Consider the following 13,458-nt stretch of genomic DNA (forward strand, 5'->3'; position numbering starts at 1 on the left):
GCATGAAAAAAATATCTGTGGTGTGTCTGAAGAGAAATGGGTGAAGGAAGACACTGAAAAGTGGCGTATTCAGCATGAAGACGAGGAGTTGGTGAAAACAAGGAGAAATGAGGGCAAGCGGTGTTTGGTGAAGAGAGTTGGGTTTCTTCCAATCTGTGTTAACGCTGCTGTGGGAAATTTACTCCCAGTTCCGCCACAACACTCTTGACACCACCACAGAGGGGGTTCATTATTCTCAGTGCTCCTCCACTAATTATCATTATCATTATGGGGGATAATTACCATTTCACCGCCTAACACCCATACAGCTCAGAGTCACTCACAAGGTTATCAATGGCTGCTCAATTGCAGTCTCATCTGCCTAATTATACGATTGGGGCTCCTGATAACCAATGGGGTCTGAATTCTCATATTATGCCCTCCAAGATTTTGCTCGGTGTCTGAAGAAGGTGCCAGAAAAGGGAACAACGTGAGGAACCTGTTGATTCAGTATTGTGGGATATAAAGGCAGACCCATTACTCCAATGTGGCATCCACATTGTTGGAGTTGGAGATGTGCGCATGGTGTGTGTGTCCTGTGATGGACTGGCGACCCGTCCAGGGTGTGTTCCTGCCTCTTGCCCAGTGACCACTGGGATAGGCTCCCCCACGCCTACCAACCCTAAACAGGACTAAGCAGTGGTTAACTGAAGATGTATTTATGATCTGTGGAATTGCTGTCATTTGCTAGAGTTATGTCAAATCTAAGTCCAACTCAGACTTGGACATTCTCTTGCCAAGGTTTTCTCTTTCGTTTGTTTGTTTAATGTTCATTGGACTTCACCTGACAGTTGCCTTTGGCTGTCTCATCACAAGGACTGTGGTTGTCAGTGAGAAGTCCATGGTTTGCTCACCCCAGAAACAGAGACCAAGCATTGCCCTCAAGTGAAGATGTGTCCCTTTCTGTTTGGAGTATGTCACTCAACTGTTAGTTGATAGCCTGTACACATTTCTGATGCCCAGCAAATGCACTCTTGGTGTTTCCCCACTGCACGTTTGTTCCACATGACCATTGCCACAGACTTCAGCTATCAAACTTTGTCTCCTCCGCTCTGCCCCCACATTGCTCCTTCTGGACGAATCTCCAAAGCAGTCTGTCCATCAGTACAAACTAAAGAAGTGTGAAACCACTGTTATTGCAGCACTCTCTCTGTTTGTTTAAAACTTTCCCAAACTTGAAACCACCCTCAATGGATGGTAATAAAATAAACATTTCACTTCTTGTGGTTCAATGCTGAAGTCACGCCTAACCCCCTCAAGGACCCCAGTGGATAGGGGAGGGTCCACAACTAGCACATTACAGTCTCAAAAAGAGATACGGTGAAATGATCCTGTTGCGGTTATAAAAATCTATATTTAGTAAACATGTTTCATTGTGACTTCACTTGAAGTTGAAAGGGAATAGCAGTTTGGGCCCGCTCATATTAATTGAGTCGTGGCACAGAATTAATGACAAGCCACAGCCGCACTCTTTCAGGCCACAGTTGCCATTTGTTGACTAAGCTTAGCTTGGTCGCTGTACACGTTTGGGGGATTCCAAATCCCTCTGTGATATTCCGAAGGTTGCAGCTGACGCTTTGAACCTGATGAATGCCATCTTCATCTGCTGTAGCACAGCATCGCTGCACAGGGCGGAAACGGCTGTAATCGCCCACAGAAATTCATTAGAGTGGCACTCTGTAGGAACACAGGCCAGAATTGGAGAGAGAACATGATGTCATGAGCACAGAGGGACAGAAGGTGATGATACGAATCGTTAAAGGAGAGTATGACGGACAGCTGGGTCAAGCTGGAGGAATGCCCCTGAGGACCTTGTGACAGAGGGTCAGGATGTACGTTCTTTTTGACCCCAATTAAAGGAGGTGTTTCTTTGTGCTGGTTAATCCACATCGTCCGCTCTGACCTCTCATCTGTAGTGGGGAGATTATTATATTACTTTGTTGGTTCCACAACAAAGCCAAATATTTGAAAGCACTTTGCGATTCATTTGTTCCAGAAAAATTGAGTTGAAATTGTTGAATAGCCACTTTCAAGAGGGGGGTGAAATGGAGGATGAATCATCTACAATAAAGAGACTTCCTGAATATGTAAAACGTTAATCTGAAATCCTGACATGAAAGTACTTTTTTTTTGGTTAATGATGGACTCTTTTGCTGCAAGTTAGCAATTACAAAGATTTGCAGAGATGGATTATTACTTGAGGCTGACTACTGACTTGTCTTATTTATTTTCACAGAAACACTTATGGACTCCACCACCGCCACAGCAGAATTGGGCTGGACAGTCTTCCCTGTGTCTGGTACCAGCGAGAACAGCGTAAGTCACGTGCCTTTTCACTTCCTGTTTTAGAAATGCTGATGCTTTAGGTTTTGGGTTTTTTTTTCAACTTGTCTGTCCCACATCTTTTTTTTACAAGAAGTACATTCAGTTCAAGTTAAAAGAAGTTCTTAAGGGGTTGGTTCATTAAAAATAAGAAATTAACTGATTATTCAGACGCGTTCAGAAGTTATTCCGGCAAATGTTTTTATTAGTGCTTCATTTCACATGTCCTTGCACAGAAGATAGATTGCTGGCACTTAAATATCAAGTGAATTATGACTATAGATATTTTAAGCCGTATTAAATCTTCTTTCCTTAACTGCATAGGACAGGCTTTGACCTGACCCTTTGACAGAGCTCAATTTAGAATTACTTGCTCTCTTTCAAGATATGTCCTATTTGTGTGTATTTATATTTTTACGGTGCTGTTTTTTTCAAACAGTAAGCGACTTAGAAGCTTGACTCTACAAACACACAACACATTCTTTCAAGTTCATTCACTTCATAACAAAAACCTGAAGTCCTTCTATAAACTAATAATAGTTTAATATTGATTTTATTTATTCCAACTTCTTTTTCCTGTGCAACTCACTAAAATATTTCAGCTTGATACGCAGTCTTTCCACTCCTTCAGCCAGGGCATTGGTTTTAACTTGCCACATGCAAGACAGGCCCACTCAAAGGAAGCCAAAACCATCGTCTCTGTCGCCTTCACTTCTTCCCCACCGCAGGATTTGGGCCTCTTAGAATAGGTCCAATCGAAAGAAAAGAAAATGTTGCAGGCTTATTTACTGGTGCTTTTCGAAAAACCACTGCCAATTTAATTCAATTATTTACGCTTCTGTGGTTTGTAATTAAGATGGTTCGAATTATATCAGAAAAGGCCTTCAGCGGTTCCAAGAGCCAGCTTCAAAGTTTATCACCGATAATTCGGGACAACTTCATGCCTCCCAACCTGAGGGCCTGTATTCTCTTTCCTAATTCTAACAATCAATAAATAGCACAAAGATGCCTGGTTTCCTTTCCAGATCTGGATTCAATCTGTACTGAGAGTCTGCAAACAAGCCCCAAAGACACTTCACATTCTTTCATCTCACACAAAGCAGGACGCAGAAAAATTGAATATCTTTAATACTTGAGGAGTTGTATCTGGAAAGGACATCAATGCACGCAATTATGTTCAGTGAAATTACCCATCTGGCAATAATGATGCGAAGTTAGGTAATAAACAACAAATGTTACATTTTTGTAAAGTGACTGATGTTGAGGGGTTTTTTTTATTGTTGTTATTGCCTACATTGTGTGTCAAACTCAAGGCCCAGGGGTCTAACCTGGCCTGCTAAGCCCACTATGTGGTGGGCCACTATGTATGTGGCCCACTAAGCTTTACATGTAGTTGTAGCTTAAAATTCAACAGTCATACCTGTCCTTCCAATCTGAGGGCATCTATCTGCAAATAGACAGCCTGCGGTGCTTTTACATTATTATGCACAATTCATCAGGTAGCTTTCAAAATACTGTCACAGATGGAAATGGTTCTTTTGAGCCCTGTGAACCCATTTTGGCCGAATGTGTATTATAAATCTGTATACAGCCACAAGTGAGAAGCCAAGAAACGGTCAGGAACATGGGATAAGACATCAAGAAAGGGTTTCTGCTACTTATAAACTAGCACCAAGACTTAAATAAGAGAGAAAGAAAAATTATCTCTTTTGGAAAGTAAAATCTTACATGTTTAATGATATATTTGCACAAAGTGGAAACAATGAAACAAACACATAATGCATCATGGAGGCGGACATGAACATGACAGTTTTTCACGGAACAATCCTGAAGGAACCACTGTTGTTTCATGTGGCTCATGTGCCTCACATGCCTATGGTTGCCTAGAAATACAAATATACAAGTATTATTTTACATACAATTTGACAGAAAGCTAGTTCTTCAGCAATACATTTCCATGTTGTGATCTGAAACTAATGGCCTCCCACCACTAGATAGCAGTGTTTCTGCTTAAGCATTTATGTGGAATTAGGAATGTCAATCCCAAAATGACAGCTAAGATAAAAATCAATACACATGGGAGGCAGTTTTACAAACAACAGGAAAGAACATTTATGTTTTGCTGTGTTCTAGTTATAGACTGTTGAACATATGTCAGTTCTGCTTGATCTGCGACTCTGACAGAAGTTTTGGCCCTTGTGTCAACACGTTTGACACCTGTGTTGTCTCCTTTCGCTGACAAACCCATAACCAAATCCTGGAGGAATGGAAGTACAATTCTGTTGTGATTCACCCCAGAGAGTGTGTCTCTGCTTTGGCTGCTTTTTCTGGATGTTCAAAAGGGAAAAAGGCTTGATTGGAGAGCATGTACAATAAGTGAGTGTGAATAAGGGCATTCTGCACCTACATGCTGTTAAGCAGTGCAGCCTGCGGTGTTTTTTCCACTGTCGTTTCTGAAATAATATATGTCTGCATAATGAGCTAGCTCTGATGTATATTAAGGACAGGAATGAAGTGGACAAATTTAATTTAGCATTGACATTTAAAGTGGCATTTAAAGTGGCTTTTAAACCAAAATCCTTGAAAATGCGGTAATATGTTCCAAAAGTAATATTGTTTTTGCTAGTGTCATTAACATTTTCCTTATACCTTGCTGGCTTAATTTTAACACTGGATCAAACTTACAACTTACAGTTAAATCTGAGAACAATTGCTGTATACCCAAAGTCTGCTCCCCACTTCAGATAATGCTTCACTCTTTCATTAATTCCTCCACTTCCGGCAATGATATTTCTTTTATAGTGCAGTGAAATGTGAACAAGTTTCTAAGCCTTGGAGATTTAGTCAGGTATAGATCGGCCTTACCCACGTGGGCACTGAAGTTTTATGATGATACGGCTGAGTTGGTTTCAAACTCAAGTCCAAAGGAAAGTGAAGAGTGAGTGAGATGTAGATAGCTAGTCCCTCATGTCTCATGGCAACAGGTGTTGAAACGGAGCTCGCTCTGTCCCGCAAATATAACAGCGAGAGGTGCTTTACAGAAGCTATTGTCTTACACAAATATATGCTGGGCTTCACCGGCTTAACAGAGGATTCAATAACTTCCAGCACCGAGTCGCATCAGCAGTTGGCTTTCACTGAATTTGTGAGCTTCGTGAAATTCATCCCGTCATGACACGGGATACTCTCCAGCACAATGGAAACACAAACAAATGACAGAATGAGATCGAGTGCAAAATGTTAGCGCAGTTGCTGTCATCCAACTGTTTTGTTTTATTTGAAACTTGAATCCCAAATATCTGGTTTGTTAGTACAAGGAATTCTTTTCGTACAGTTGTAAAACAGATTTCTGATGGATGAATTTCTTTGAAAGAATAAACGCTGCGGGGAAACTTGCTTCATACATTGTCCTGAATTCATTATGTAAAAGGAATTGTGTAGTCCCACAGCACAACAAGATGACATTTTTATCTCTCCTAAAAGCATGTCGAACCAGTGAAATATTTACAAGGACAGATTTTTTTTTCATTGTCCTATCTCAGTTCATTGCAGTAAAATAGAAGGCTCGGCCCAGTACCATTGTTTGGGTCTGCAATATTTGAAAATGTATCTTAATGTATTATGTGCTCTCTAATGATTCCAATAAACATTATTTAATAGTGTAAAACTAATAATAACTATTTAAAAATTATTCATAATTGGGAACCTCCACAGTTTAAGTTAAGCCTTAATGGTAGTTCTCCGTTGATTCACTTACAGGTAGGTCTGTACTGCGAATAAAGGGGAGTGTGCTCAGACGAGCTGACCCAGTGATTAGCCGCAGATTTCTTCCAGCTAATGCCGAGTGAACCGGTAGAGTAGTGTTAAGTGGTCAGTGTTTTCCTTCTGAAGTGGAGAAGGCAAATGTGTGAAGACCGGTTGCGACCTCCTGACCCACTGGCGTCTCCACACAAGTCCTGACAACAGCAGCCATTTAGAAGCAGAGTTATGGCTGGAGGGAGCACTGGGAGCTACTGTGGAGAGAAAAGTGAGGTCTGCTGCATATGCCAGCAACATAATGAGGTGGTGTGTATGTGTGTGTGTGTGCGAGCCCATCATTGCCGATGTGTCATAATATTCCACAGCAGCACAGAAGACATGCAGCAGCTAAAATGCTGAAATGTAGAACTTCCGACCTTGATAAAGCATGTGGCTCCTTTTGGGTCTATCCAGGTCTTCTTTTCAGTTTTGTGCCCTTTTCAAATTCATTTCTTTTTGCCAAGGTAATGGTTTCGATGTTAATATTTTTTAATAATTCTATTTCTCATAAGGGACATATTCAGAAGATAATTTTGTGTTTTTGCCTTTTGTTGATCACTCAACCTAATTTAGTGTTGTCAGTCATCTAGCAACAATAAAATATGGTGAATGTGAACTTCTTCACTTCTTCGATGTATCCATGAGAGTGGATTGTTCTTCTGGTTCCACATGTCTTGCATTAGAAGCTCCATTGTAATCAGAGTTGACATCGGCAGATAGTTGTGCTTTTGTGTGTGTGTGTGTGTGTGTGTGTGTGTGTGTGTGTGTGTGTGTGTGTGTGTGTGTGTGTGTGCACAGCGTTGTGTCTTTTCCCAACACTGCCTGGGCTTTAGTTTAGCTCTCTTGGCCTCTGTCGCTGTAACTCAATTTGGGGAGTTGCTCTCATTTGTCCCTTTCTTCCTTTAAAGGGAGACACTCATGCTCTGACAAATTCCTGACGACTTCATAAAAAGACTGCAGATTTATGGTTTTCCTTTCTCCACCGATGCTACTGATATGCCCGATGGCTACTTTAATCTGTATTGCTTTTAACTGTCACTGCAAATTTCATGAAGCTTTAATCACGGTGTCAGCAGATACTGTGTGATTCCGACAGATCAGCAGGACATCGCTGAACTGTTAGGTTCATGAGATGAATGTTGAACTACATATGCAGATCATTTGAAGAAGTAGTGAAAAAAGTAAATAGTTAAGGTTTCCCATGTTCTAAACCACTGTTAGGCCAATTTAAGTTGACTTTATTGTATTCCTAATTATGAAAAGTAATGTGCAGTAATGTCCTTTTTTGATACTTTTCTAATCGCCACACCACTCATTAATATTTTGCTATCAGCATTAAACCAATATTATATGATATTTAATAAGAATCGGAAGTTAATATTTTTTATTATATTGTGTTTTCTTATTTTTAGCCTTCTTTGTATTTGCTTTTATTCATGGTTGTTTCAAATGATAAACTGTCCAAAAAAAGTAAACATAAACTTATTAACTATTCATGCACATGGACAAATTCATTATCACAACAACAAATATACATTTGTTCCATTTATTAGAAAGATAAAAGCACCCGATGAACAGTACCATATTTATTCTCGCTATAGTAGTTTGAAGAGTTTTCCTATTCATTTATAATACTAACAATAGTAATAATATAGTAATAATAATAATCATCAGCCCCATCTGAGAAAATATAACTTTACAAAAACAGTGCTGCTGAAGACCCTTTACCCCAATTCTTGTTTTGACTCGTGAAAAATCTCGTTCTGTCTTCGGTTGAGAAAACTCAGCTGTGGCGGTAACTCTGCTCTGTAATCTAGCCCGGAAAGTACGTTCCACTTGTCTTCGTGGATCAAGTTGAACCCTTATTTCAAGAGGCAACATATGGATTGGAGGTCAGTTGGACTTTCTCTGTCTGTCTTCAAGCGGTGGAAGATAAATCGAGCCTGAACACTGGTGTCAGTGAGTATCACTGAAAGTAGAACCTAATGTAGCGGCAATGCGTTCTCACAGTGTTGGCCCGCATCTAACTACAGTTTTGTTTGATCAAATCTAAACGTCGCTTATAAACAGGTTTCCGACTCCCAAAACAAAACATATTTAAAGCGACGGGTTATTATAGTATTAAAAGTCATACTTTAGCCATTCACCGCAGATTGGCTGCTGGTGCATGGCATGCTTGTCAGAACACATTTATCACCTGACCAGATTTATTGTCACCGTCCTCAGTGATGCACATTTTTGTTGAAACTGTGGAGCAGTTAAATTCCAGTTTAACCTCACTGGTGGATTGGCTGTCAATTCATAATAGTCTTTCCTGTGTCCTTTCTTGTATTATATCCACCTTACAAGTGGCTTCAGAGAGTCTTTTAGCATAAATAAGAGGGTTATCTGTGACTACAAGCTGTTAGCAATACTTAAAAAGACAAAATACCAACAGTGAGTGGGATTATTCAACCCTGAATGCATCAATACATTCTGACCTTTGATGTAATTTGGCTTTAAACAATGTCTGTTGGGAATGATGAACTCCTCAAAAGACGTATATACCAAAAGACGATTTCAGGAGAGCAATTAAAACAGAAAAGAGGTGTTTCTGTTCCAGTGTCACACCAGCAATTTTCTCACCGGGAGTTTCAAAGAGTGGAAGCACACGTGTTGTAGCTTGAAGAAGGCTTGTTACTTATTGTTTATTCATTTGTAGCGCAGTGAAGCGGACTAGTCTACTTGTCAGTAGGTAGATGTTTGCTTTGTATGAAGTCCTGTTTTTGTTGGTTGGCATTGAAATGACAATCACAATATTGACAGACATATCTGTTGAAATATGCTGTGGAAATATTTTCACAAAATTATGAGCTAGTTTTTCATTATAATGAGCGGCAAACTGGGAACACAGCACTGCGGGGCGGTGGCTCTCATTTAAGCCGTGGTGATGCGCCACACTTGTTAATATGCAGCAGAAACTCTAGATTACAACAACATACAAACCTGGCTCATGTAATTTATCATCTTTGGCTTATTTCATGGCATTTGTCTAGACGCTTGGTATGGCTCCAGGTTTCTGGATCACTATTTTGATACCCACAAAAAAAAGATGGGATTAGAAAAGATGTGTCATGTGAACAAGTCCTCAACAACGCCACACGGTTACATGGTGGTCAAGTGGAGCTGTTATCTTATGTTTAGGTTGTTACCTCAAGTCAACCAGAAGACCTGAGGTTTCTTGGGAAACTGGGTCTCTTTACTGTGGTTAAAATATTCATCCAAGGCATTTCAGCTTTTTTTGAAACCACGCTCTCTGGAAGTTATGTAGAAATTAAGAGCAGCATTCCATCGATGCAAGAGACCTGTTGCAGACGAAAGGAGATTAAGTTGCCTTCTTCATCTGAGAGCAGCTTCTGCACCTCCTACTAATCTGTCCTGACATCCACCAGCAGCGTTACCTCCACCTTCAGTACTTAAAACACATGACCACCCTTTTACCCGCACTCTTCGGGGAAAAAGCTGTGAAAATGAAGACGTTTCTTCTAATTTCACACTCTGCACTTGATCGTTAGGCTCTTATTATGCCCCATTTGCTTCCCTCGACTGGCTCTGATGAAAGCCGAGCAAAAAGGCCATGACAGGACAAAAAGGGGCCCTCCATCAAAACACATTTTGTTAGGGGTCTCTTTTAGGGCTGGTTGACCCTCCCCCCACTTACGTCTGGACGGGCACTTTCTCCTACAGTTCCCCATGTCTATGTCTCATTAGCAACAACCCCCACCCTCTGACTTAAGATACAATCATTCAATTCTAGTTGCAAACTGTCCTCTTTTGTTTAATTGGCCAACAGTCCCCCCCCTCTCGACAACAAGTGGGTGGTTCGATGGCTGCACATGACCTTAGATGAGTCTGTTTCCAGGAACAGGCCAAAAGACAAAGTTGTTCTTCCAGTCATGCGGATAATCTCAGGTCTTGTCAGTTGTATACCGTTTTTGATTGGAAGGGGTGTTGTTTGTGGTACGTTCAAATGACGATATGCAGCGTTGGATGTTCTCGTTGCAGTTGTCTTTGAATAAAGGTGAGCTGAACGGTGGGTTCATACAAAAGGTTGGACGAACTAGACCCAGCAGCCAGATTCTTTTTTCTTCATATACAGGGTAATAAGATTCTTTCACTAATGGCCCACAGAGCCAGCAAACCAAGTTTCCCTGGCCCCTTCTTTAAGTCAGTTAAACAGTTGCAGGTAAAACAATGAGTGAAAAACACAGTTGCACTTGGTTGTGTGAATGTGTGTGTTCACTCCAAATGTTTCCAAACATTTCATTGCGCTTTTTTGTGTGAGCCTTTTGAGTGGTTGTCACTCCTTTGATTGTAAAACTTCTATACTTGAGTCTCCTGCAGTCACTCGCAGATTTCGTTTCATCGTATTCAATGACACAAGGGACGCTTGGTTTATTCATAGCTGCCTCAGTTTGAGTGTGCTTGATTGTTTTTAAGCACTTTTCCACTTAAATAGAATCATTGGTTTTCAGAACATTTCCAGCAAGCCGCTACCACCACTGTTGAGACCGCTGCATGAGCTTCTCATGTGCGGTTCTGACGCTGGAAACGATGCTGACATTGTACAGAGGACCGTGTGGATAGTACCGTCCCCGGCTCCATGTACTCCTGCTGACATTGGCATAACTGCACTCACCTGCTTCGCCATACTAATTATTTTGTGTTATGCTGATGAATGAACAACTTTGCTTTAAACATTTGCCTTTGCTCAACTGCGTACCTATTGTATTGCTATCTTTAGAAACAGAGGAATACCCCTTTGTTTGCGCCCTCCGTTTATAAGCAAATGGACCATTCACCAGTTTTCAGTCATTCATCGGTCTCTTCATGACGCCATTTCAACCTGCCCTGAATGAGAGTGAAATGGAATAGCCAATCAGAAGAGAACCTTCTAGCCAATCAGAGAACAAGGAAGACAGTACCTTTCCCTGCCCTACGATTCGCAAATTCGGCCCGAGGCCAGCGGGCCATTGGTTATGTCGAACCTTGAAAATTTTGTTATTGTGAAGCGTCTGCTCTCTATGACCTTGCACACGGATAGACTAAGGTTTTTTCCTATTATTCTGTGATCCAATTGTCATTACCACACTGTTACATACGATCTGTGAAGAAATTGTTTGTGTCTAGCATCCCCACCTGGTACGGGTTTATGAATCCCATTGATCTCTCTCAAAACTATTCCTCAGTCTCATAACTGGTTCTGGTTGGTGGTTTTCGTTTTAGACCAGCACTACTATTTTTTTTCCCCAGCAGAATTGTGCCTAACAGGCTTATACTTTGAAATGTATTTCCAATAATTTCTTCTCGTAGTGTTCTGTTCTTTTATTTTTATCACATTATCCGGGCCATCATTGCCTGCACATCCGTCTCTTCGGTTAATATTTGCCCCTTGAGAGGGTTTCGGGTAATCCAAATATCACATTTGCAGTGGTTAATTGGGACAGCGAAATTAAGAATATAATCTGCTCTAATTAGAGGGTATGACTCGGTGCCATTTTGGTAACAAAAGGTGGCGCTTTTTCACGAAAGTTCTGAGTGAGTGGTGGCTAATTTGGGGAATTATATCAGGGGCTATCAGGGGAAGTGTGAATGGTGATGGAGGAGGGGCCTGCTGACTTGGTGCGCCTTGTCTGGGAGTTAACAACAAGGATTTTTTTTTTCTAGTTGAGAGTTTAGGGTCAAGATTGTGACCTACCAGGTAGTTGAAGGACATGGAGTTTAAAGCTGAGTTTATTGATCAGGATCCCAGAATTACTCAAATATCAGCACAACCACTTAATCAAATCAAATGTCAAATTTAAATAGGTGCTGTCATTTTTATTATGGCTTTGATTGTGGAAACTTAATGATGCATGCCCATATATTTCATCGTATGACATTGCAAAGCCATTACAGTTTGGCCCGTGAAAGTGTCTTGTTAAGAGACAGTAAAAGATAAAACCCATTATCTCGTAAAGTTTTTCTCCCATTCAGCAAGCTGCACGTTGAATATTTAGTCTCTCCTGCAAACTGCCTCATTGTACTAGTGTTGTGAGGTTAATGTGAAGTGTTAATTCAGTGATGAATAGTACTGCAACTTCTGATGAAACTGCCTTTGTGTGGGTAGCGATAATTTGTAGCTACTAGTTTTGTTTACAGGTTATTCATAGGCATGTTCTTGGATCCATAAATACTGTACTTGGTGGAATTGAGCCAGGAGATATTTAGATACGCTAAAAATGCTGGTTTTCATTTGGCCAAACCTGACAAACGGTTATTACCGACAGTGTGTGTTACTTTAGACCATGTAATTGATAGAATATGAATGTTTCTTTAAGCTCATTACATGCTGTAATTGAAGCACGCGTGACAAACCGATGCCACAAATAGATTTAATTGCAAACATATATCTGATCAGGATTAGCTGCTTTCCAGTGGAATTGCACAAAATTAAATGAATTGACTGGATGGCGTACTGTAGTTCAAAATCTAAATGATGTTTCTGTCTCACCCACAGTGGGAGGAGGTGAGCGGCTACGATGAAAACATGAACACCATTCGCACCTACCAGGTCTGCAATGTCTTTGACAGCAATCAGAACAACTGGGTACGGACAAAGTACATCCGGCGTCGTGGTGCGCAGCGGATTCACGTGGAGATGAAGTTCTCTGTGAGGGACTGCAGCAGCATTCCAAATGTTCCAGGTTCCTGTAAAGAAACTTTTAACTTCTATTACTATGAGTCTGACTCGGACACTGCAACCAGAAATTCACCAGCCTGGATGGAAAACCCCTGGATCAAGATTGATACTATAGCTGCAGATGCCAGCTTTTCTCAGGTGGACTTGGGAGGAAGAGTGATGAAGATCAACACCGAGGTCCGGAGTTTTGGCCCTGTATCCCGAAACGGTTTCTACTTGGCTTTTCAAGATTACGGGGGCTGCATGTCTCTTATAGCTGTCCGTGTCTTCTACCGGAAGTGCCCTCGTATAATCACGAATGGGGCGTTGTTCCAGGAGACTCTGTCAGGAGCAGAGAGCACCTCGCTTGTGGCCTCCCGAGGAGTCTGCATCCCTAATGCTGAGGAAGTGGATGTACCTATCAAGTTGTATTGCAATGGTGATGGAGAGTGGATGGTTCCCATCGGAAGGTGCATGTGCAAAGCAGGGAACGAAGCAGTGAAGAACGGGACTGTTTGTCAAGGTACGTTCTATTTATATTGAAACATTTTGTGATTGTTGCAAAACAGATCCTCTTGTCGTATTTGATCCAGTGCTGT

The 13,458-nt window shown here is 41.1% G+C and overlaps 1 protein-coding gene across 6 annotated transcripts in view; it reads left to right on the forward strand.

Moving 5' to 3' along the window:
* LOC128760036 (ephrin type-B receptor 2) overlaps nt 1–13,458 on the forward strand; it is a 128,329-nt gene that overhangs the window by 38,199 nt on the left and 76,672 nt on the right. For all 6 annotated transcript variants that reach the window (XM_053866948.1, XM_053866951.1, XM_053866947.1 and 3 more), the window contains exons 2-3: nt 2,276–2,355; nt 12,698–13,382. In XM_053866948.1, the coding sequence (XP_053722923.1) occupies nt 2,276–2,355; nt 12,698–13,382 (765 nt within the window). The remainder of the gene's footprint in view (nt 1–2,275; nt 2,356–12,697; nt 13,383–13,458) is intronic.

Source organism: Synchiropus splendidus, chromosome 6, assembly GCF_027744825.2.
Source record: "Synchiropus splendidus isolate RoL2022-P1 chromosome 6, RoL_Sspl_1.0, whole genome shotgun sequence".
Lineage (NCBI taxonomy): Eukaryota > Metazoa > Chordata > Actinopteri > Syngnathiformes > Callionymidae > Synchiropus > Synchiropus splendidus.